Source organism: Sabethes cyaneus, chromosome 3 (assembly GCF_943734655.1).
Source record: "Sabethes cyaneus chromosome 3, idSabCyanKW18_F2, whole genome shotgun sequence".
In the NCBI taxonomy this organism is placed as follows: domain Eukaryota; kingdom Metazoa; phylum Arthropoda; class Insecta; order Diptera; family Culicidae; genus Sabethes; species Sabethes cyaneus.
This window is the reverse complement of record NC_071355.1, coordinates 131,607,495-131,634,216: the sequence shown is the minus strand read 5'-3', so window position 1 is coordinate 131,634,216 and position 26,722 is coordinate 131,607,495. Positions and strand designations below refer to the sequence as shown.

The following is a 26,722-nucleotide window of genomic DNA, read 5'->3' as shown; positions in this document are numbered from 1 at the left end:
AACACGCATTAGTGATACTACCCAGTTCAACAGAAGATTATAACGCTCCTTTCAAAATTAATGAACTGCTTTACGCTATAGATAAAGGCAAAGGGAAAAGCTGTGGTCTTGATAATATCAACTATGACATGATTAGGCATCTCCCATATCACGTGAAACAGACACTCCTAAAAGAGTTTAATAGGATCTGGGCTTCTGGAGATTTCCCAGAAAACTGGAGAGAGTCACTCATTGTTCCCATACCTAAGCCTGGTAAATCATTTACGCTTCCTGAGAATAATAGACCAATTTCACTAAACTCGTGTTTATCGAAAACCATGGAGAGAATGATATGCAGCAGACTAATAACAACTCTAGAAGAAAAACAACTATTGGATGCTCGGCAGATTGCTTTTAGGAAAGGAAAATCCATGGATGAACATATCTGTACTTTTATAGGCGATGTACAGGAGGCTTTCAGGAAAAAACATATTGTTGATGCAGTATTTCTAGACGTAGCCAAAGCTTTCGACACAGCTTGGAGATATATGATTATCAAACAACTTTATGACTGGCATATAAGAGGAAATATGTTGGTTTTCATCTTCAATTTTCTCAAAAACCGAACTTTCAAGGTGATTGTCCATGGTGCCCTATCGTCATCAAAACCCCTAGAAAACGGAGTTCCGCAAGGATCTGTTCTCAGCGTGTATTTGTTCCTAATTGCTATGAATTCTATTTTCCCGTATATTTCTCCGAATGTTAAGATCCTAGTATTTGCTGATGATATATTAATTTACACTTCAGCAAAAAGTGGAAAGCGTACCAGAAAAATTCTCCAGAAAGTACTTAAAAGAGTCGAAAAATGGTCTGCAGCTACTGGATTTTCTCTGTCTCCGAGAAAGAGTATAGTTGTTCGTTTCTGCAATAGTAGAACTCCTCTACCTCCTAAACCATTGTTATTGAATAATGTAACGTTGCAGGATAGAAACGAAGTTAAATGGCTTGGAATCAGTCTTACGTCCAAACTAAGTTTCTCTCCTTTCATCCGTGAAACTTCTAAACGTTGTGAAAAACGGTTTAACCTTCTTAGAGCTATTTCCAACATCAATTCTGGGGGTGAAACCAAAGTGCTTCTCAATATTTCTCAAAGTCTTATCTTAAGTTATTTATTTTTTGGAATGCCAGCCCTCATCCATGCAAAACAAAGTGACCTCAGAAAGCTCGAAGTTATGTACAATAAATGCATTCGTACATCAATAGGCGCGTTTCGTACTAGTCCTATAGTCAGTATTATGGCTGAAGCTGGAGTCCCTACTTTTAAGTATTTGTTTTTGACTCACAGCAGTAAACTCTTAGCTAGGTTGTCAATGACGGACAACTCAGATCTAGTGCGTGTTATTCAAACCCCTCGTTTTGAAGCAATTAAAAACTCTGTTCAGTGCGAAATTTCGTGGAATCTACCTGATATTGAGTCCGTTATGCCATATTCCGTGGACTGGAAATACTCTAAGCTACCTGTTAGTTTGGATCTGCTTACCTCCATTAAAAAGAATGACCCGGACTATGTTGTCCGCATAGTATTCCAATCTTTCGCAAAAGAAAACTTTTACAGACATAAATATGTATTTACAGATGGTTCAAAAAAAGATCAATCAGTGGCTGTTGGAATTTTTTACCAAGAAGATAATCGCTCAATAACTGTAACACTTCCGGGATTTATTAGTATATTTTCGGCAGAGGCATTTGCAGTTCTATATGTGTTGCGTGACTACGAAAATACCACAACACCCGTGGTCATTTTTACTGATTCCGCTAGCGTACTGCTAGATGTCGATTCAGAATATTCACGGCATCCGTGGGTGCAACAGATTATCACCATTTTGAGAAAAAATCAGCTACTAAGACTGTGTTGGGTACCGGGTCATAGAGGGATTGAAGGAAACAAAAAGGCAGATGCTTTGGCTAAGGCAGGATTGGATAAAGATCCAATCTCGATGGCTGTACCATTTAAAGATGTAAACAACGAAATCAAGCGTATATGCTCAGTGCTTTGGGATAGAGAGTGGACTGAAATAACGGAAAATAAATTACGTGAAATCCGTGGTACGACTAGGAAATGGATATATAACACTAAGGTGAGGCGTGAGGAGGTCGCACTGCATAGATTGAAAATAGGACACACTTGGTTGACTCATCACTATTTAATGGATAAAAGTAGTTCAACATGCCAAACATGTGGAGATTCGCTAACTGTAAAACATCTATTGTTAGAGTGCAGAGAATACGAACAAGCCAGACAAGATTGTGAGTTAGGAACTACAATTGGAGAAGTATTGGGGTATAACGATGAAGCCGAAGAGAAAATTATTAAATTTATTAAAGCTACTGGCCTGATCAACAAAATCTGAATTATAAAACAGTGTCGTGAAATTTGTATTACTAATATTATTGTAATCTAGCTATTAAGGTATTATTGTATTTGTTTTTGCCGGACCTGAATGAATAAATCTATTTAAAGGGTCGTTAATAAAAAAAAAAAAAAAAAAAAAAAAAAAAAAAAAAAAAAAAAAAAAAAAAAAAAAAGATTATTACTTTTGCATGAATATCAAATTGACTTTCTTTTGAGTGTGCTTTCTTGAAAAATAGTCATTATCTATCGTTGCCTCTTTAGAAGGTTAAATATGTACAGTTTCGGGAATACACAGAACAATCTATATGTATAGCTCTATGGCTGGTATCCTTTGCCTCCGACAGTGCAGTGCAAATAGTATTTAGATTTCTTAATTATGTAATTTATCAGTGTATATATAATAGTTTTTCTCTCAATGTAGGCATTGATACTAAACGTATCAAATAAACTTCATGAATATTTTTCACAAACAGATTGAAAAGACCGCGATTGTCGTAAGATAAGCGTTCGTATTTGTCTCGATAAAACATAAATAGTAAAACAACAAGCTTTGTATTATGTTTTAGACATTTTCTAAAAAAATAGTTAGACAAAATTATGTTTTAACGCTTTGAAACTGAGCAAGAAACTGTACCTGGGCAGTTAGGGATGGATAAAACGAAAACTTTAGCTATAGTAAATCATAAAGTTCAAAAAATTTTATCTTTTTTTTAAAAATAACACCTCCACCATTTTTTGCTAAAAACTTTATGCATATGTGCATATTAAATCGCCAAAGTTTCATCAAGATCCGTTTGCCGCTTTTTGAGTTATGCTTCAGTAAAATTGGTCTGTTTTTAACCTGAATTCGGCTATAACTTATTAACTCATAAAGATAAAGCAAAACAGTCTTCTGCAAAAATATTCTTCTCTTACGTATACAAATTTTTGTAGAACATCATATTGAGCTATCTGTTGAGATAAAAGAGTTATAAGAGGAAATATGATTTTACGGGTCGTCCATAAACAAAGGTCCACTGCTGAAAATACGTAAGAGTTAGAAATTTGGAATGTTTAGAAAAATTACGTGAAATTAATCTATTTTTAATGTTTTGAAACTAAAAAATGGAAAACAAACTTATTTAAAAAATTATTACTTGACTTATTGTTACGGTATCATCTGAACATTAGACGACCCTTTTAAAAGATGCGTCATGTTTTCATTCAAAAAGTTGCCGAAGACTTCATTGAGCTAGAATATCCCGTTAAGGCGCAATCATTTTTGTCCGTCTAAAATCGCTTTCTGGACCATAGTGCACTGGAGTCAGCTAACCTATTCTCATCCTTCTTTCGAAGTGTGCAAAGTAATAACCGACCACCTTCGTCTGAAGCGTATTTGAGTAGTTTACCTTTGTTTGATTTGAATATGCCGTTATTCAACTTTTCTCAGAGCGACGTGGTGTTCAAGTTGCAATCAATTGATGTATCGAAAGGCGCAGGACCGGACAGACTGCCACCGCTTCTCTTCAAAAACTGTGCTGCGGCACTCGCTATTCCGACAACGATTATTTTTAATCTATCTATGTCGGAAGGAATTTTCCCGAGTGTTTGGAAGACTGCCGCAATTACACCTGTCCATAAAGCAGGGAGTACACATGACGTCAAGAATTATCGTGGTATTTCGATTCTAAGCTGCTTGCCGAAGGTATTCGAAAGCCTTATCCACGATTCACTTTATCCAATGGTTCATCATACGATCTCGGAATATCAGCATGGGTTTGTGAAAAAGCGTTCAACGATTACTAACCTGATGTCGTATGTTTCTACGTTGACGAATGCACTTGAGAAGCGTCAGCAGATCGATGCCGTCTATGTGGATCTCGCTAAAGCGTTCGACAGGGTACCGCATGCCTTGATGGTAACGAAGCTGGTAAAGTTGGGATTTCCTGAATGGATGACACGGTGGATACTGTCGTATCTTACCGACCGCAATGCGTTTGTGCGAGTAAATGGAACTAGCTCTCTTCTTTTTGAGAATCAGGTTTGCCCCAAGGAAGCCACCTTGGCCCACTGCTGTCCAATCTTTTTGTGAACGATCTGTGCTCCACTATAAAATCTCTAAAGTTGATGTTTGCTGACGACTTAAAATTTTACCGGGTGGTAGCATCGACAGATGATTGCTACGCAATACAATCCGATATTGACTCGCTGTTGAATTGGTGTACATTGAACGGCATGGAAGTTAATATACAGAAATGTAATGTGATATCATTCTGCAGAAACAGACAGACTACTTTGTTTGACTATAGAATGCAAACAATCAGTGTCAGCCGAGTCCATTCTGGAAAAGATTTAGGAATTCTCCTCGATAGCAAACTATGTTTTGCTCAGCACGTTGCAGTTACCACTGCTAAAGCATATGCATTACTAGGCTTCGTCAAAAGGAATACGCAGCAATTCGGATGATGTTTATTGCCTGAAGTCTCTCTACTGCGCGATTGTACGTAGTATTTTGGAGTACGGAGCGATAGTGTGGGCACCTTACCATGCTGTCCAGATCAACCGGATTGAACGAATCCTGCGTCACTTCATCCGGTATGCCTTGCGAACGCTGCCCTGGGATGATTCAATTCATTTGCCTCCGTACGAACATCGATGCGCTCTTATACGTCTGCCCACGCTGGCAAACAGGAGAAGTTTGCTGCAACGTTTATTTGTCTTCGATCTTCTTGGAAACAATATTGACTGTCCGGAGCTGCTGGAGCGGCTTCAAATCAACGTACCACCTAGGCTTACCCGTCGATCAGATTTCTTTCAGCTTCCAATGCATCGCACTCTATTTGGCCAGAACAATCCTATTGATGTGTGTTGTCGTGAATTCAATGTAGTGTCTGACTCTTATGATTTTAATATTAGTAGAATGACTTTTAAATTTAGAATAAGTATATATTAGGAACTGTCTGTGCGATACTATCGAAGACTAGTAATAAACAATAAGTTTATATTGCTCCTTTGTCTTAAAACAGGTGACAAGCCTTTTGGGTGTAACGGTCGTCCGTGCCTGGTAAGAAAGACTATCATACGGAAAATGTATGGAAAAAAATTAGCTTGAAAGTTTTCGATAATTTTCACTATTTAGTGACTGGCAAACAATCTTTTCAAGAAAATCAGACAATTGGTGCATCATTTATGATCAAAATCCGTTTTAGATTGGAAGAGCTATTAGTGTTCAAAATCTTTCATTCTTTAGTGACGCTAGCTTGACTTCAAATTTTGGATTGACACCCTGCCGTAACACGTAGTTCTACGTCAAAAGATTTCAAAAATCCTACCATGTCTTCATGTTGCGAATAATCCTAAAATCCAAATAGAACTTAGTTAGCATGCATTTTGCGAGTTTATAACTTTGTGATAGTGATCGGAATTAAAAGCAGAAAAAAATGTTATGTTCATAATTCCGATCAATCACTTTAATGGAATTAATTCCGCAAATTCAGCATATTTTCAGCCAAATTTGATATAGAACGGTTATATATGCTTGTATCTACATGTTATCATAGAATACCGAAGAAGGTAATATGTTTCCACGCTGCTATGATCTTAGCAAATTTGAGCGTGCGCTTAGCACTTCGGCTAAGAAAATACATTTTGATGACATTTTTTGCTACTGCCTGTCGAATTTAATTTATTGTGAACTGCATGGTGCCCCTAAGCCAGTCATTTTTGAAGAACTGAATATGAATATGAATATGAATATGGATATATGGTACTACCACCGCCTTAGCAGAACATCCGTTCATAGCAATGAGCCTATCATGTCAAAAAGAGTTGTACATGTTCAACGATTGGCCATGCTTCCAAACTCTTGTATGAAGGGCCAAAAGGGAATTGGTCGGTAAGCAACATCACTTACACGTACCAAGGATTTAGAGAATCTCCTTCCAAGAGCTAAGTCGCCTGAGTCAATCGTTAAATAAACCGTCTTAATGCAGAATGACTCCAGCAGGTGGGGAGAAGTGCCCGCTCATTATCCGCTATGTGTTGTTAATCGAGCCAAGATTAACCCAAAAAAGTTGACTGTTTCACTCTCCCTAGGCACACCGCTTCAAACAAGTGCTCTGATGGTCCCTCCCTCTTCCCGATTCTTCTTTATTTATCTAATACATGTGTTATATTTAAGTGTATTTTTAAGTCTGTACCTGCATACCTGCACATTTGTTTTATTATGTGAGATACAACATCTACATCCAATACTATTTTTTTGTACCAAGAAATCTGTTGCAATTGGGCCCTGTTAGCGTTATCGACTTCATCAGAGGGCTTTTAACCTGTTCATACTTGATCCTAAAAAGAAAGAGAAAAACCAAAGAAACCACAAAAGCAGGAGAGAGCACAGAAGTCTTGACTTCACATCCCCGTGACTCATAAACAGCATAATTCATATCGAAAAATACTATGCTCATGCGAGATTTACGGTGGCTCAAAAACCACGTAACAACTTAAATTCATTATATGTACCTGAAAATAAAAATCAGGCATAATTAAACGAGCCAATATAGTCCCTATATAGTTGATAAGCATTTCCTCTTACCAACACTAATATGCAGAGATATAGCGCCCTACACGCTCAGTCATTTTTGAAGAACTGACACATAAACACATAACACAATAACTGAGCATGCTCATTTACTACAGATTTTGGCTCAATTTTCTAAAAATTTACTATTTAGGTTGAGTGATCGGAATTAGGAGCTGATTAGGACCCACTTTAGGAGGGGGAGGGCTCCTAAACAAATGAAATACAAATTTCCTCATAATTCGAGTAATCAATCAATTGGAACCATATTTGGCATGTGGGTGTTTTTGGAGGCAAGAATTTTTTCTATGAAGAATTAGGACCCCTTCCCTCTTTAGGAGAGGGGGTTCCTATACAAATGAAAAATAATCTTTTTAAAATAAATAACTCGAGAACTAATCAATCAAATGGCACCAAATTTGGCATGTGAAGGTTTCAAGAGGCAAGAATTTTTTCTATGGTGAATTAGGACCCCTCCCCACTTTAGGGGGGGGGGGCTCCTATACACATGAAAAACAAATTTTCTCATTACTCGAGAACTAATCAATCAAATAGAACCAAACCTGGCATGTGGGGGTTTTTGGAGGCAAGAATTTGTTCTATGATGAATTAGGACCCCTCCCCACTTTAGGAGGGGGCTCCCATACAAATGAAATAAAACTTTCCTCATAACTTTAGAACTAATCAAGCAAATGAAACTAAACTTGGCATGTGGGTGTATTGGGAGGCAAATTCTTTTTCTGTGGTGCATTGAGACCACTTCCCTTCTCAGGAGGTAAATTATGACCCCTCCCCTCTATAAAAGGGAACGCTCCCATACAAATGAAATATGTACAAATTTCCTCATAACTAGAGAACTAATCAATCAAATGGAACCAAATTTGGCATGTGGAGGGTTTTGGAGGCAGACATTTTTTATGATGGTTTTATTCGCCTCACCCCTGTGGCAGGGGGATAAGGACTTTCATACAAATAAAACAGAAATTTCGAACTCGAGAAATTTTAGACTCTTCAATAAAACATTAGTCAAAAACAAGATCGCAAAAACTATCAATTAAGTTTATTTATTTTCCTAGGTCTACTGACCTCTATTACTTTCTTTCAGTTGGGTCCGAACGAGCGACAGCGAGTAAGGAGAGAATAACCCCTACGAAATGGTACTTTCCACGAAAACATCCCGCGTAAGGTTTTTCGCGAAATGGTATTCGGCGAAACTCTATATTCCGCGTAAAACAACTACGAGGAAAGTGATAGGCACGACGTGGGGAAGACAATCACCCTTATTCTGCGAGTCACGTGACTCAATACGACAATTGTCACTCGCCGTGACTCGCCATGGCGAGTCGAATTGAATGCTGTCACCTAGGTGACAACCGTGTCACCTACCGATTACGAGCACTACAGCGAGTGAAGTCTGACAATTGTACGGCGCAAAACAAATAAAAAATTCACGGCAAACTGAAAGATAATCGAATCGCCACTAGACATGTAACAAGTTTTAATTCAACCGATCAATCTGCGTATATTTTACACGAAAATTGATTTGATTCCAAAGTTGATCAACAATATTGCCGGGTAAACAAAATTTCCCTGATTGAATTTCGAAATTCCCTGATATTCCCTGATTTCCCTGATCCAAAAATGAATTCCCTGATATTCCCTGATTTTCCAGGTTTTTCCAGGAAATCGACACCCTGAAGTTTGTCGGGTCAGCTAGTCTATGCCTATAAAAATGGATTTCTGTCTGCCCGTATGTTCCTTATACAATCGAAAACTACTGAACCGATCGGAGTGAAAATTTGCATGTAGGGGTTATTGGGGCCTGGGAAGGTTTTTATGATGGTTAGAGACCCCTCCCCCCATTAAGAGGGGGAGCTCCCATACAAATGAAGCACAAATTTCCGCATAACTCGAGAACTAATCAAGCAAATAGAACAAAATTTTACATGTGGGTGTTTTTGGAAACAAGAATTTTTTCTATGGTGAATTTCCGTGGGGGGCTCCGTAGCCGCAAGGTTACCGAGTCTGCTTTGACAAGCGAGTGGTCGTGGGTTCGAATCTTAGTAGAATCAAGCCATTCGATGTCAAGTGACTTTATCATGGGTTTATTCTCAGGCCTCTCCATTTACCCTTCCTTCGTGCTGAATTCTATATTTATCCTCTGAAGCCTCTTGACAGTGTAAATGTCCCTCCTATAGTTAAGTGTACTGGTCAGAGGTACGATTGAGTCCTCGCCAGGGACGGCTATAATATGGGATGGTGCTGGCAGCGAGGAATAAGTGGGTAAAGTAGATCAAGCTTTGAAGGAAGGGTAAACCACAATACACGCAAGCACGCATACAATTTAAAATAAGCATATCGCTCACTCAATAGCGATTATAGCAAAAAGAAATGCAGTGCAGGTCATACAGCAAACACCCGGGCGATATTACAATAGATCAACTATACTGGTCGCAGTAATGAGTCCACACATGGAAAAAAATGGTGAATTTAGACCCTTCCCCACTTTAGGAGCGGAAGCTCCTATACAAATGAAATACAAATTTCCTCTTAACTCGAAAACTAATTAATCAAATGGAACCACATTTGGCATGTGGGTGTTTTTGGAGGCAGGAATTTTTTTAACGATGGTTTAAGACCCCTCACCCCTGTGGTAGGGCGATAAGGAATCTCATAAAAATAAAAGAGAAATTTTTGCGTAACTCAAAAACTAATCGAACTCGAGAAATTTTAGACTCTTTCATAAAACATTAATCAATAATAAGACCACCGAAAACTATCAACAGTAACATTAGATAATTCAGCGCGAGACGGCCACAGGCCGCGAGTGTTGCCGGCGACCTGCCGTCGGAAGCGCCGGCCACTGTAGGGGGCAGCCCCTCGTAGAGATCACCTCTATCTAGGTTTATTTATTTTCCTAGATCTACTGACCTCTATTACTTTCCTTCAGTTGGGTCACCCCTGCGAAATGGTACTTTCTACCCCTCTACCCCTGCGAAATGGTTATGGACAACCGAGAATTGGTGTTCCGCAAAATGGTATTCGGCGAAATGGTTTGTTATGATGGCAAATATTTAAATGCTATCCGCTTTATTTTATCAGGCTAAGCAATGGGGGGAGTTGTTTTCTGCTTTACTGTGAGGAAAATATGTATATTAAAACACCCATGAACCCCCCAGAAAACTCGAGATTGTGACAAAGGTCATCCGGGATCCAGGATTTATGTACAACACAGTTTAATTTGTGGCAATACGAAGTTTGTCGGGTCAGCTAGTATATATACAGGCCGGACTCGTTGAACTCGAACAGGTGGAAAAACTCATTGAAGGTTGCGCACATCGATTGAATAGCAGAATTCTTTGTGAAATCTGAACGGTTGAAGGGCATATGCAGAAATCCGCTACGTTGACGAAGCTTTCTGGGCTTGCTTGTACGTGTTCTAACAATTTGGGACTATCAACTTCTGACGTGAGAATTTTAGCTGCCATAACAGCCTTGTACACTTTCCTTCTCTTTTCGAGGGTTGTCAATCCCAGCAACTGTCAGCGAACTTCATATGGCGGAAGATTCTGTGGGTTATTCCACCGTAAATGTCTAAGGGCATACCAAACAAACTTGCGTTGGATATCCTCTATCCGATTGATCCAGTTTACATGATACGGTTACCAAACAACTGCAGAATTTTCCAGGTAAGATCGGATATGTGCATAGTATAATGAGCGAATGTGGGCCGTCAAACTCTTTGGCAATTTTGAACATGAATCCCAGTTTTCTATTTGCTTTAGCAATCATCGAGAGATGGATCCGAAAAGTTAACCTTGCGTCAATCAAAACTACAAGATCTTTGATACAATCCACACGTTCAAGTATCTGATCATTAAAACGATAGTCAAATTCGAAAACTTCACGGCTCTGTTTACGATGGAATGAAATTACGAGACATTTATTAATGCTGAGTGTCATTCTATTTTCTTGGCACCAATTGGAAAAATTTTTCAACAAACACTGAAGAACATAGCAGTCAGCCAAGCTTTTCATAGCGACGTATATTTTTAGGTCGTCAACATATACCAGTTTACATTTACCTTTAAGTAGAGCTGTCACATCACTAAAAAACAGTGAAAATAACAACGGGCCAAGGTTGCTACCTTGGGGAACTCCAGTCTCATTAACGAAAATATCAGACAGCGATGATCCGATTTTAACTTGTAGCTTCCTGTTTTTCAAGTATGACTCCAACCAGCGACAAAGATGTTGAGAAAACCCAAGTTTAGCAAACTTCTTCAGAGCAATATCATGATCAATCCAATTAAAAGCTGCCTTAAGATCTGTGTAAATGGCATCGGCTTGGTAACCTGAACAAATTGTGTTACGAAACCATGCTGGTCTGGACAAATATAATTCTTACAGGAGAAAAGAATTACTTCACTCACGATAATTTCCATTAGCTTGGAGCCTGCACACAGTGATGTGATGCCCCTATAGTTACTGACAGTTCGTTTATCGCCTTTTGAAAAAACCGGGAACATGAACGATTTTTTCCATTCTACTGGAAACTTTGCCTGATCCAATGATAGCTTGACGATCTTCAGAAGTGGCGTTAATAGTAGTGGAATACAGCGTTTCAAAACAATACCAGGTATTCCATCAGGTCCTGTCATTTACGATGTTTTAAGCCTGCGTGCTGCTCTAAGCAACATATCTTCAGATACAGCGAAACAGTCGACATCCACCAGATCAGATGGAATGGTGTCGAGAAAGCCCTTAGAAGGATTGTCAGGATAAGCAACTCCGAAAACTGAGGCAAAATGCTGCGCAAACAATTGACACTTTGCAGCATTAGTCGAGGCAATTGAAGTACCGAGTGAAACGTCTATTGCCTATTTGCCCTATTATCCTCAAAAATCATGATAAAAGCTAACTAAATAATATAGAAACTTCACAGGCGGCAACGTGAAATGAACTCAAATAGCTTCCAAATATTGTCAAAACATCAGAAGAATTAAATCCTATCCCATTCCATACTGTGCGGAAAGCAAGCAGAGTCCATTTTGCCCAATTTCCCCCCATATACACAGACAACCTAATTAAAGTTATTAAAACTAACTCAAAGGCAAAAGCAGTCTTCAGAAAAAAGTGTATTTTATCATACTGAATAACTTTGAAGAACAATTGAAACCAATAAATGAATTGGATGCAAAGTTATTGTGCAGAATTGATCTTTAAGTGTACTTTTTAAACAAACCATTATATCTCGCAACTAGTAAAAGTTATATAGTTACTATATTCAGCGTAGTTGCTCATTTTAGTATGTTCTACAATTTTTCTGAAGAAAAATTTTTTTTTGATTAAACGAAAGTTTGTATCATCGTGATAGATGAATATAAGATCACACTAATAGTTTGAAAAGATATGCTGTATTTTATTGATAAACTTCTTTAAAGAAGTTGAAAATCGATCATTGAAAAATTACGATTTTTTTTACGCAATAGCAAATAAACGTGTAGATCTAGGAGAGAATCAGGCGAAACGAACCGATTGTGAATTCATTGAATTGGTCGATGTGTAGGGTAACAAATCAATTTTGGACCCCCTCAGTAGCTGTACATAATTTGGACATTTCCATTTGATTTTGCTGGAAGTGTCCAAATCAGGTACAGCTGCTGAAATACGTTGGTTACCCTAATTCTGGGCCATCATTCCAAAAAAATTGAATTATGGCAAACGTACACTATGGCTATCGTACATTGTGGCTTTCGTCCATTATGGCTATCATACATTATGGCTCTTGTCCTTTATGGCATATACATTACACTCAAGTACTTTTTTTAAACGGTTTAGTTTTTTGAGTATTGAGAACGGGGTAACTTAGAGACCATTCATTTATTTCTCAACACATTTGGGAGTAGCTCGACATTCCTTACGTAGATTATAAATAGTTCTTTAGCTGCCCCGTTTTCGAGTAATCGAAAAAAACAAACCTTGTAAAAAAAGACTTGAGTGTATGGTATTTGTCTTTATGGCACCCGTACGTACGGCAAACGTGTATATGGCTAATAGTGTGTCGTCATTCAATTCAATTGAAATTACATACCTTTTAGCTAACATTCTGCTATAAAATTTTTGGTACACATCTTTATCTTCGATATATTTGAATATAGTGATGCTTTTCGTTAATTTAGATTCAATTTCACTTTCCGTAGTTTTCGACTTTTTTAGTAAGCTATCACAGTACTTTGCAACTAACTCAGCACTTCTTCCGGGTTGTTTCTCACATGCTTTAGAATTTATAACACCCGAACAAGCTTTGTCAAGCGCACTTAAAAAGACAGGATCTGATTTAAACGTATCTGAGATCAGTTCTTCGTACTTTTCGTGAACTTTAAGCATTCCTTCCACGAATTGAACATGAACCTGAAACGAAAGATGGGAAAATATATAAATATGCTTGCATTATCACCATTTGAATAATCAAGAATAAAAGTTGATCATCAAGATTCTGTTTGATGTTTGCCTGAGAATTCGGGATTAAATCAAAAGAGAATAATGGGCTGTAATTTTTGGACAGTGCACTGTAATTTCAACAGAAGTTTACTTTGGGACTTGTGAACGGTCTTTTTCTAAGTGGAAAAATAAGATCAGTGCTGCATGATCTCCTTTGCACTTACAGAACTACCCGTATGTGAATATTCGTGACGATTTGTTTAAAATATTACTGTCTTTCCGTTGAGAAAATTATACTTATTCTCAAGGGACTGGCAACCTTATCCCTATTCTATGTGTCTTATGTCTGACCTGGATTAATCTAGAGGCTGGTGAGGCTGCATAATTTATTTATTTATTTATTTATTTATTTATTTATTTATTTATTTATTTATTTATTTATTTATTTATTTATTTAGGCCATTGCAAAACATTTTTAAAGTTTTTGTCACCCTCCCCCCCCACCCTTCGAAATTGGCTAGAAAAATCGGGGGGCAAAAAAATAATTTATAGGATATGAGTCAAATTTCTTTTTATAAAATCAATTGTCTGTGGGCTCTACAGTCTGAAAAACTCGAAAAATGAGTCTCCGAGTTGAATTAACGCTTCTAGCACGAAACAGAAATGGAAATTCGAACAATGGAATTTCCGAAAATCGTCCAAAAATATTTTCCTTCGTTTTTGTTTTTTTTCGTATATTTTTGCATAGAAAATAATAACGTATATATTATAAGCAAGAATAGATTCGGTTTTCACGTTTAAACCTTAAATAAAAATTCTTAAAATCCATGTTTTTTTTGCTCGATTAAAAAATTCACTTTGTTTTTTTTTCGCCCCCCCCTTCAGTGGCCGAACACCGGAAGGACAAAAACTTTATAAAATATTTGTAATGGCCTTATTTATTTATTTATTTATCTATTTATTTATTTATTTATTTATTCATTTATTTATTTATTTATTTATATATTTATTTATATATTTATTTATTTATTTATTTATTTATTTATTTATTTATTTATTTCGTCAAACTATGTAGACTACATTCTTACCCTAAAGTTGAATTAATACCTTACTTAACTGTTTTATTTCAATTCAATTTAATACATAGTTTACAATCTGTTGCTGGCCTTTAAGGTTCAAACACAGGCAATTCATTTTCATGATGATGATGATTACCGCTGAGTGTGTACATACGCATACAATGCACACACCATTAAAGCACTTTTTCTTCCGGATTTTGAATAGCCCTACCGTAATTTCTACAACTTATTTCTGAAAAAAGAAATAGTTTATACAGAAAATATACCCCACTTTTGTTGAAAAATATCTTGTATCTTCCAATAATCCTCTCAATGAAAAACAATAGTGACAATTAAAAAGCTTGCTGTACACCACGATTGTGTTGTTTACATATACACGAATACGTTGTACTCTTTCCACTACTATTTGAGCGGAATTATCATTAAACCAGCGAAGCCAACTTTAGAGCCAATACTTTTGTGACAGTTTTTTTATCAATTCGCTGTTTTTCGAATTACTCTCTATTTGAGTAATTACAATCCAATTTTTTACTACTGAAAAATCAAAAAATCAAAATTGATTTAAAAACTCATGCAAAACACAATCATTAAGCCGTTATTTTTTTGATCCAAAATAAATATGGATGTATAAAAGTCATAAACTTGGCTCCAATGTTGGATTGGTTTCTCCCTGAGGGATTCACGCAGCAAGTACTGTCTGTCAAATGCAGCCAGCCGTTATCGTTTGTCAAAAATGGAAAAGTATTGATAACTCACAGAAGTTTTCTGTTGGTGATTTTTGAAAAATACGCATTTAAAATTGATTTAGTCTTGCTTTTTTCCACTGGAAATTGACTTTTTTGTAAAATGTGAAATACCCGTGGACCAACTAGCACCAAAATATATCATTCTAAAACGCACAGTTTACATACACAATGAGGATTTCACGCACAAGTTTGATTTGTCGACCCCAAAATGAAACCAAACGCAATAAAGCATTGCACGCAGATGTCAGTGCGTTTTTTTTTCTTCCCAGGTTTGACAGTGTTGTGGGGTTTGTTTTGATTACTTATTCGCAAGACCCAGAAGCAAAAAAACTGCAAAAAGGACAAAAATATATGTTGTACAGAACTGTTATCATTTTCCTGCTTCGTAAAAGTTGGGTATTTCCGGTTTCCGCAAACAAGTGGTACGAATTACAAATAATAAACCCACTAGCAATAAAATTAGGTTACAAAGGGAATCAAAACAAAACACACAAAAACGTCAAACCAAAGTTGAGGTTAGGTACCGTGCAAAGGTTTATAGGAAGAAGCCAAAGCATGAGAAAAAGAGGGCTACACAGAAAAAAATTTCATGGTAGGGAATACTATATTAAAACGTAAAAATGAAAGGACGCACCAGTAAATATTGCCGAAAAAGATTTCTGTTTAGCCCTAGCGTTTAGTCAAAATTATTATACGTTACTTTCGGCGTTATTCCAATGTATAACAAAAATAACAGATTCGTAGTAAAAAAATCAGAGGGGGTGTGCACAAGACACGACCGCATAGGTGACGTTGGACTACGTAAGTCTCTTTGTGGCGATAGTAGGATGTATCCATGTATGTAATAATACGATTCTTCATGTATACAAGCTACATACGTAACGTTTATCAAAGTAGTAACATTGTATACATTCAATCCTAAACCGATTTTGAAGTTATATCCATGAATTGATTGAATCTATTTTATTTAAACGAAACCAAGTCACACTAAACCAAACAGTAAACTTTTATGATCTGTTTCTACGTTGAATAGTGCTTTCCCTCTAGTAATCAGTAGACGGTACGCGCGAGTTTTCAAAAAGTTGAAAATTTTGCGCAACTTTTCTGCGGCTTACAAAAGAACATTGATAATAAAGCATTTACAACCTGCAGACGTTTTGGAAGTCGCCGAAAATGTCGCCCGTGACCAGAAAACTTATTTCCGCCATATGTTGGTCGTCCGCAATGGCGGAAAATTCAACTTTTCACTCGTTGCCTGTGTTTCTATGGTATTAACTGGGCAAGAAAATATAATAAACTCTTCAATCGTTCTGTGGCCCTTAAAAGGACCTATTGTATGATTATCAAAACTCCAGCTTGCAATAAATTTGCACTAACGCACTTTTAACGTAATTATCTGTTCGGTAAATTGGAATACTGATAATCGCAAACCAGGCACGGCTTGTTACAACGGACCAACCGGAAATCCTCAGCAGCTATGCGATCGACGAAGCCGTTCGTGTATGGTCCTGAGTCACGATGAAATACCACTCCAAGTGACCAGCTGCAAGTGACGTGAGATGATTCTGGTCGTTTTGTTGTCGCAAGCAGCATATTTCCTGTCAATTCCAGAACTTCAGCAGCAGATATTCCATCACGGCAACGAAACGAGTGCTCCAGCTCCAACATACTTTCCTTTCCTCAGCAGCCGATGAACATGACCGACATGACCGGGAACTGCAGACGTGCACGAATCGAACGTGACTCGTTTGCCCTTGGTGCTTCTTCCTTTTTCGCGTCCAGACAATAAGATGTTGGCAGTAGTTCAGCTGGCATTTGAATAATGCTGTTCGCTGGCTTACCTCGTGTTATGTAGCAGAGCAAGCGATAAGAATCGGCCACACCTATTTTTCATAGCCCTTCATTCTATCATGTACGTTAAATAAAATTGAGCATTTCAATTTCAGTCTGAACAATAAGAGCAAAGTTACTAGTGATCAGTTAAAATTATTTGATAAGAAGCGAACAATTAGAATCAATCGAATTAAATAGAATTAAAATCAGTGAGTGAAAATTCCTCAAATCTTCATGAACATTATGTTTCGTCCTTATAGAACATTTTGTCGCATGATATGTTGGAAATTTAAGCCGTCTTCTTGGGCAGCAACAAAATAGCTTGGATGTTCGGGAAAACACTTCCCTGAGAAGTGGTGACACCGGACGGTAATTTGTTCAACTTTTCGTGGTTACGGATGGCCAGCTGCAAGTGACGATAATTCTAGTCGTTTTGTTGTCGCGACCAGCATATTTCCTGCCAATTTCAGAACTTTAGCAGCCAGATATTCTATCACGGCTGCGAAATGAGTGCTCCAGATCCAACACACGCTCAGCATACTTTCCTTTCCTCAGCAGCCGATGAATACGACCGACCGGGAACTGCAGACGTCCACGACTACATCACCGACTCACCGCTCATGTTGCCGATGGTGGTACATCAATAATACATCAATAAGGAATTTTCAAGCCAACAAGAACAGGTAGGATTCCATTTAATTCTCTTGTAACTTTGTTATAGTAGAATTAAATGGAACTTTCCATCAATTTTCTCGGTGCATCCTGAATTGTACCAAGACTTGTTCGATAATAATTGAAATTCTAGTACGACCGAGTTAGAGTTATTTTCAATTTTTCAATGACGCGCATTGAAAATCAATTGTTTTCTATATTTTCAATATTTTCCAAATCGATTTTGCTTCTGAGTGGCGAATGAACTTCCAGGTTTAAAACCACTCTCTAATAAAAATTAATACCAACCAACCAACCAAATCGATTTTCCGATCAATTGGTATAAATATCTTAAAAGTCTATTGAAAATTGACTGAATTATAAGCTGAAGCGTGAAAACGCGTTTCTACTTTGATGACGTCATTTCCAACAACCAATCACGAAGCGAGAATTCTGGTAAAACATAGGTTCATTATTTTCAATTTTTCAATAGTTCAACATCAAAAATCCATAGTTTTCTTCATCTGGGTCAATTCTTAGAAGATTTTCCGATCGATTGGTGTAAGAATATTTAAAATCGATCTGAAAACCGCTGAGCTATTAGCGCTCTTTCATAGCTATTTATAGCTTTTTCATGGTACTTTCAATAGCAAACGTCTTCAGAAAAATGGTACGAGTTACCATCGTTCTCGTTTCAATGTTGCGAAGCTTTTGTATGAGTCTGTTGAAGCATTTTCAACTGACGTTTTTGAAATTTTGACGACGCGGTATAGCGTAGGCGGAAAACTAAGGCTAAGGCTTTACTACGAGAGATAAATAAACGCCTCAAGCAAGCGGATTCAGGAATTGAATTGATGTCCGATAACCGGCAGAGATGATTGTAAAGAAATTATGAAATAAGCTTTACGAAAGCGATGTGAGGAAAGTTGATAAAATTTACTGGGATCGCACGTACACCGGTTAGTATGAGTGCAACCTACCAACAATTCAAGTGAAAAAAGCGAAGGCTTGGGCTTAACCGTCTTTCTAAGACTTGACCCTTTTTTATCGACAGGCTTCACAGCCTGCTATTGATGCACAGAACAGTTACGGGGCTAGTGCAACAATCCTACTGACTATCTATCAGCACCACTTATCTTTGCATGTAATATCCACGTAAATCCAACCGCTCAGCTAGTACCAACTCGTATATCAATGTACGAAAACTATTGTAAATATCTCCTAACAAATTCAAAATCGTAACTAAAGCTGGATAAAGTGGGATCAAGTTGATTTTCTGTCGTATATAATGATAATGACTAACATACATACGACTTTCAGCACAAAATCGTTGAGTAGTACGGAGCGACTCGCGCTTAATCGGATATTATCGTATATAAATACTTATATAGTCGAAACGCTCAAAATTATTCGTAATCACGTATATCGCCTCCAAAATAATACGGATATGCCAATTTTGCGCATGAAATACGATTTATTTGCCATGTATATCTGTACGTAATGCTGATTTTTACCTTTTTTATACATATGAAAATTCTAGCTGGGCGCTTAGTTGGTTTCGACGTCTGATGCCGGTTTAACAAGCCAGTTGTCGTATTTTCGAATCTCGTCTATGCTCTGCTGCTAGATAGAGTCAGTAGGATTGTTGCACTAGCCCCGTAACTGTCTTGAACTCTAATAGCTGGCTGTTAAATCTGTCGATAAATAAGAGTCAAGCACTGACGAACTGACATGACACATAGAAGAAAATTCTTCAAAAACCGTCGTCCTACAACACATTTTGCTTGCACACTAGCGCCCTCTGTTATGCATGTTGCGGAGTAGCTTGCATTTGCAGGGTTTTATACTGTAGGTTTTTCACATTTGCAGGGTTTTATACTGTAGGTTTCTTACATTTGTATGGTTTTATACTGGAAACTCGAAGCAACACTCGAGCGCCGCGGTGTGGCCATGTTTCGAAACATGCTTTTTTGAAAAATAAGTGGTTTTTTAATGGACGATGGAATTAACGCGAGTGTCTCGTCTGTTTGTCTGTGAGTCAAGTCTTAGAAAAGACGTTTAAGCCCAATGCTTTTCGCCTAGCTGAGATTCGAAAATACGACGACTGGCTTGTTAGGACATCATTGTACCTCGAAACCAACTAAGCGGTTGAATTCACCGGAATGTTACATGAAAAGTGCGGTGGATGAGAATTACTTATGTTTTCACGTAAACTGGACGTGTAGGGAGTATTCCTGGTCGCGCGTCGTTTTCAAACCTGAAATTTGGTTGTGCAAACCTCACGTATACTATTACCAGCTTTCACAAATACAACAAAAGAGTACTGATTCTTTTGGAAACAAAAAAAATAGCAACAAACTTTTATGATGACCCGTGTTTGTACCTTAAATTATGCAATTCTAGTGCACGTCTTTTTAAGCATGATTCGTGACATAGTTACGTCAATGGTTTCATAGTATTTATTGTAAAAGCTCATTATTCTATTGATAGGACCGTTTCTAGCATAATCTGTTCTATAATGGTTTAACATAAAGATGTTACGTGTTCTTAACGAACGCACCGGTGCATACAAGTTAAGGTTTTCTAGTATATTTTCGGAATTTATACGTTGTGAAACTATATCATATACAAACAGAAGCATAGCAATCTCTCTTCTTTTTTTAAGTGTTTCGATGTTGATGAGCATGCAACGAGATTCATACGATGGAAGAGGAAATGAACTCCAACCCAGCTTTCTGAGTGCATATAATAAAAATTATTTTTGTACAGATTCGATACGACTGGAATGTCCCACTCATTGGTTTTGGTATTTTTGGTTCTGGTACTTAGGGTAACCAACCAATTTTGGACCCCATCAGCAGCTGTACATAATTTGGACACTTCCATTTGATTTTCCTGTAAATGTCCAAATTATTTACAGCTGTTGATGGGGTCCAAAATACGTTGGTTATCCTACTTACTGGTTGGTTTACCTTAAGACAACTGAAACTAAGCAGAAAGCAGGTAAACACAGTCTTTTACCTGTAATTTAACTAAAACACATTTTGAAAACAAAAAATCAGAGCAGTTGTTAACACAACAGCATGGGTGACGTAGCACTACGTAAATCTTTTTGTAGCGATAGTAGCAAGTATGCATGCATGTAACAGTACGATTCTTCATTTATACGTGCTACATGTAGCATATGTACACAGAACAGAAGTGGAAGTCCGAACGATTCAGCGATCAAAACTGGTAACAGAGTCTTTTTTGTTTTTATTTTTCTTTGGGAAGGTTTTCGCATAGAAGCAAATAATAGCAATATAAGCAGAACGCTCGCTGCCAATCGCATAGCAGCTTTCACATGCTTTCGTGTGCAATCGTATGCGTTTGTGTGTTTTCGTGGAAAAAAGGGACTCGCTACCGCCAGGTTCGCTAGTATCTGTAGAAAGTAGCATGTACGTGTTTGGATTTCTACTTCCACTTCTGTTCTGTGATATGTACATACACAGAAAATCAGTCGTCGAATTGTAACGCCACGCACCACGGTGCACAACACCCAGATAGTTTTCTGCTTTCTTCTTTTGCGTTTGCCGCTATTGCAGCAAACAACTTGATGGTTGATTGGTCAGTAATTTGCTTTAAGTTTACCTTGTTTGTCGTGTCTAGACACGTTGAAATTCAATGCTAAGTTAACGAGAAATTAGCCCTCAACGTGTTTAACGATTAACGACTACCATGGCTGTTTTGAATGTATTAGGAAATAAGTCCTAACGGCTCTTTAGTTGCAATTTTTTAAATGTAGTACAGTAGATTCGCTGGGATAAATGATTGTCTGCCTTTTTTATCCCGTGTTGGGGACTTACCACCGCGACCATTATTTTGATCTATTGTGGTGTGTCCTCTTTTAATTTATACCATGCCGTATCAGTGAGCTATCAAAGTTTGATGAGCCACCTCAACTACTGTCGGTATTTATCACAATCAGGTGATGCATTTCGTATGAAATTTATCACCTTATTAGGAACAGCATTCCAAATATCGCAGGGCTGAGTCAGCCCCTTATCAAGATATCTACGTCGTTTATGATATAGTGCAACACAGTCGCACAACAAATGTTCGGAGCTTTCAATCTCATGATTACAAAAGCGACAGTTAGCTTCATTAAGTTTACTGATGAGTTTCAGGTGGTACTTACAAGGACAATGTCCTGTTATCAAGTTGACCATATTGCGACAGGAAAGTTTTTCCAACAGTTTTATGCATTCCCACACCAGTTAAGAAGTGTGTGTTTTTGATTTCAAAGCATTCAATGCTGCTTGACTATCCGAGCAAATACAGATATTTGCATTTTTGTAGTTTCTTTTTATGCAGATCGATACACACTCTAGTATTGCATATATTTCTGCTTCAAATACAGTGGGATGTTTTCCCATTGAAACTGAAACGTTAATTCCTGGGCCTGTTAAACCAGCACCTGCCATGTTATTTTGTCTTGATCCGTCTGTGTAGAACACCAGTATAATCCTGAGCGAAAGTTAGGTTCTCTGGCTTTCCAATCAGAGCGAGTAAAATCAAGAACACGAAATTTGTGATCGAAGTAGCTACGCATAGGCATATGATCTTCGTTCATTAATATTATTGTCTGCCTTACATTACCATGCAACTTAGTTTCATTTACCGTTATGTGTTCGACAGGGTACCCGGGTACCTTTTCAGCTTTCAAAGTACGAAATTCTAAAGTTTTCTTTGATCCAGGATACTGAAACTCTGTGACATCTAAGAACTAGTTGAATTGCAACTTTTCATAAAATAAGTTTTCATGTAGTACTTAAGGGGGTGGAATGGGGGGGCTTCGAATTTTTTTACCCTTTAAGTGCTCGACAAGGGTACCCGGGTACCCACAAATTGAAACACTTGTAACTTTGGCAATTTTTGACCGATTCGGACACTTTTACCACCAAAAGATTCAGGAACTTATCCACTAGACTAATCTCAAGTTTTTAGTCTTGACCTTGAAATGCGGTCATACATATATATTAATATTTTTTTGAAACGATGGTTCTACAATTGATGAAGGGACGGTAGGGAAAGAAATGAAAATTTGTTTGGTGAAGGTGGGGAAGAGCGGAAAGGAAGGGGGGGGGGGTATTGGTAGCTATGCTTGACAAGTAGTCATTTTGACTCCTACCTTTTGTCCAATACTGGAAAGTGCATGAGTCGAGCCAAGCTGTAATCTGAGATTACAACCGGATTCGAACCCACAACACCCGCCAGGGCATGTGGTTCGCTGGTACTTGTACCTTTGAACCATAGAGGCGCTGGACAAAAGGAGACCGCAAAATCCACTTCTCAAGGATAGCGACGCGTTTGGTTGGGTTATCGACACAAAAAATATTAATATATATGTATGACCGCATTTCAAGGTCAAGACTAAAAACTTGAGATTAGTCTATTACATAGGAACGGGGCCTTCCCTCGAAAACCCGCGCCGAGAAACGCGGCTAACACAAGCTGACAGACGAACAACGTCACGTGCAGTACCTTGCAAGTCGTAAGGGCCGGCATAGTGTCGTCGTCCTGAAAGTAAACAGTAGTTAGATTAAACTTCTCGCTCGGTGGTAATCTGCAATTGATGTAGGAAGCGGCACAATATGTGTCGACAACCCAACCAAACGCGTCGCTATCCTTGAGAAGTGGATTTTGCGGTCTCCTTTTGTCCAGCGCCTCTATGGTTCAAAGGTACAAGTACCAGCGAACCACATGCCCTGGCGGGTGTTGTGGGTTCGAATCCGGTTGTAATCTCAGATTACAGCTTGGTTCGACTCATGCATCTTCCAGTATTGGACAAAAGGTAGGAGTCAAAATGACTACTTGTCAAGCATAGCTACCAATACCCCCCCCCCCCCTTCCTTTCCGCTCTTCCCCACCTTCACCAAAAAAATTTTCATTTCTTTCCCTACCGTCCCTTCATCAATTGTAGAACCATCGTTTCAAAAAAATATTAATATATATGTATGACCGCATTTCAAGGTCAAGACTAAAAACTTGAGATTAGTCTATTACATAGGAACGGGGCCTTCCCTCGAAAACCCGCGCCGAGAAACGCGGCTAACACAAGCTGACAGACGAACAACGTCACGTGCAGCACCTTGCAAGTCGTAAGGGCCGGCATAGTGTCGTCGTCCTGAAAGTAAACAGTAGTTAGATTAAACTTCTCGCTCGGTGGTAATCTGCAATTGATGTAGGAAGCGGCACAATATGTGTCGATAACCCAACCAAACGCGTCGCTATCCTTGAGAAGTGGATTTTGCGGTCTCCTTTTGTCCAGCGCCTCTATGGTTCAAAGGTACAAGTACCAGCGAACCACATGCCCTGGCGGGTGATGTGGGTTCGATTCCGGTTGTAATCTCAGATTACAGCTTGGTTCGACTCATGCACCTTCCAGTATTGGACAAAAGGTAGGAGTCAAAATGACTACTTGTCAAGCATAGCTACCAATACCCCCCCCCCCTTCCTTTCCGCTCTTCCCCACCTTCACCAAAAAAATTTTCATTTCTTTCCCTACCGTCCCTTCATCAATTGTAGAACCATCGTTTCAAAAAAATATTAACTTATCCACTTCCAGTGTGGTTATAACAGAGCCGGAAGTGGTTCATCTGGTTCCCGGAAATCCGGTATTCCGAGGATGTGTTCCGGAATCAAAGCACTTTTTATATTTTTGGTTGTAATTATAGTAATATGGGTGTACAAAGTTCTTCCAATTACTCCTAAAGGTCCTTCTTCATTGTTTTGAAACAATACAATGATATATCCTCGGAATGGCCATTCTGCAACAAGTTCCCGTGGGACCTCCTGTGGCCATAAAACTGTTTGGTTTGCAACACTGGCAATATGGGTGTCTAAATTCATGAAATTACTCCAGAAGGTCATTTTTCATTATTCTGATTCTATCTGATGATTTTGCCACGGCATGGCCATTCAGGACATATTCCCGTGGAGCTTCACAGTTGTCCAGAACCAAAAATATGAGCGCATTAGAGTTTTGAGTTGGAAAACTTGATTTTAGGTTTATGGAACCTTTGGGAGAGTTTCTTAAAATTAAAAGTTCTATCGTATGGTGAAATTCAAATTTTGAATAATCCCCCTAAAAGTGAAATAAAAAATTTATTTTTCTTCAGCTTCAATATAACACATTGAAGAGTTCTGCAAAGTTTTGGAGCATATTATTACAAGAAATTTTGCTGAAGACAGTAACCTTCTATCTCTTCAGCGAAGATAGAAAAATCCTATTTCTTAGATGTGAGTCGTCAAAATCAGTTTTTCTATTTTAGCTTTTTTTGTAGTTGTTGTATGACTTTTTCATGTTTTATAAAGTTGTACAAATAGCAAAGATACACAACTTTGCCGAATATACCTATATACTTTGCCGAGTATACCTCTATCTTTGCTTGTTTTGGAGCTGTAAAACTTTTGTTATAATAAATACGCTAATTCTGACCCCGAATTACTCAACTATGCGCAAACAGATACAAATTACATTACATGAATCTAAAACTAAATAAAAAACTACAAAAAGTCAGGAAGTTTCATTTGTATCCGTCTGCGCATAGTCGCGTAATTAGGGATCAAAATTAGGGTATTTATTATATCAAAAGTTTTAGTTCCTAAACAAGCAAAGATAGAGGTATACTACATTCGGCAAAGTTGTGTATCTTTGCTATTTGTACAACTTTATAAAACATGAAAAAGTCATACAACAACTACAAAAAAAAGCTAAAATAGAAAAACTGATTTTGACGACTCACATCTAAGAAATAGGATTTTTCTATCTTCGCTGAAGAGATAGAAGGTTACTGTCTTCAGCAAAATTTCTTGTAATAATATGCTCCAAAACTTTGCAGAACTCCTCAATGTGTTATATTGAAGCTGAAGAAAAATAAATTTTTTATTTCACTTTTAGGGGGATTATTCAAAATTTAAATTTCACCATACGATAGAACTTTTAATTTTAAGAAACTCTCCCAAAGGTTCCATAAACCTAAAATCAAGTTTTCCAACTCAAAACTCTAATGCGCACATATTTTTGGTTTTGGACAACTGTGAAGCCCCACGGGAATATGTTCTGGAATGGTCATGCCGTGGCAAAATCATCAGATAGAATCAAAATAATGAAAAATGACCTTCTGGAGTAATTTAATGAATTTAGACACCCATATTGCCAGTGTTGCATACCAAACAGTTTTATGGCCACAGGAGGTCCCCCGGGAACTTGTCGCAGAATGGCCATTCCGAGGATATATCATTGTATTGTTTTAAAACAATAAAGAATGAACTTTCGGAGTAATTGGAAGAACTTTGGACACCCATATTACTACAATTACATCCAAAAATATAAAAAGTGCTTTAATTCCGGAACACATCCTCGGACTGCCGGATTTCCGAGAACCAGATGAACCACTTCCGGCTCTGTTATAACCACACTGGAAGTGGATAAGTTCCTGAATCTTTTGGTGGTAAAAGTGTCCGAATCGGTCAAAAATTGCCAAAGTTACAAGCGTTTCAATTTGTGGGTACCCGGGTACCCTTGTCGAGCACTTAAAGTTGTTTTTTTTTGTCGAACACATAACGGTTAACAAAAATGTTTTTCTGACGAAAAAACTGTTTATGAGCACTTGCACTTAAAAATCATCTCAGCACAAATCATAAAGCATAAAACACACACACACACACACACACTACACTAACCTCATCGCGTATCGTAAAAAAATCTGTATGTACAACTGGTATAAAAACTTGCGCAGTTTTCATTCACCAAACTTTTCCTTTAAAATTTTGCGTTTCAGCGGTTTTAAGCTGTTTTAGCTAAAAATCTAAGTTTTATAGTGAGTTTTATTTACTTTATTCTTAAACATGAGACGAAATGCATGCCGACTGCAAACCAGATGTTTTCAAAATTATTCCGGTGAATGAACGTCCCGATTTTTTAGAGTCCATCTGTTTCATATTCTTTCTTTTACCTCTTGCTCGTAGTGAGGCAGTG

At 37.8% G+C, this 26,722-nt stretch overlaps 1 protein-coding gene across 1 annotated transcript in view; it reads right to left on the bottom strand.

The window, feature by feature from the left end:
* Window positions 1-26,722, bottom strand: part of LOC128744251 (cullin-2) — a 300,626-nt gene that overhangs the window by 112,593 nt on the left and 161,311 nt on the right. Inside the window, exon 6 of the mRNA XM_053841107.1 lies at window positions 13,042-13,361. Within this exon, the coding sequence (XP_053697082.1) occupies window positions 13,042-13,361 (320 nt within the window). The remainder of the gene's footprint in view (window positions 1-13,041; window positions 13,362-26,722) is intronic.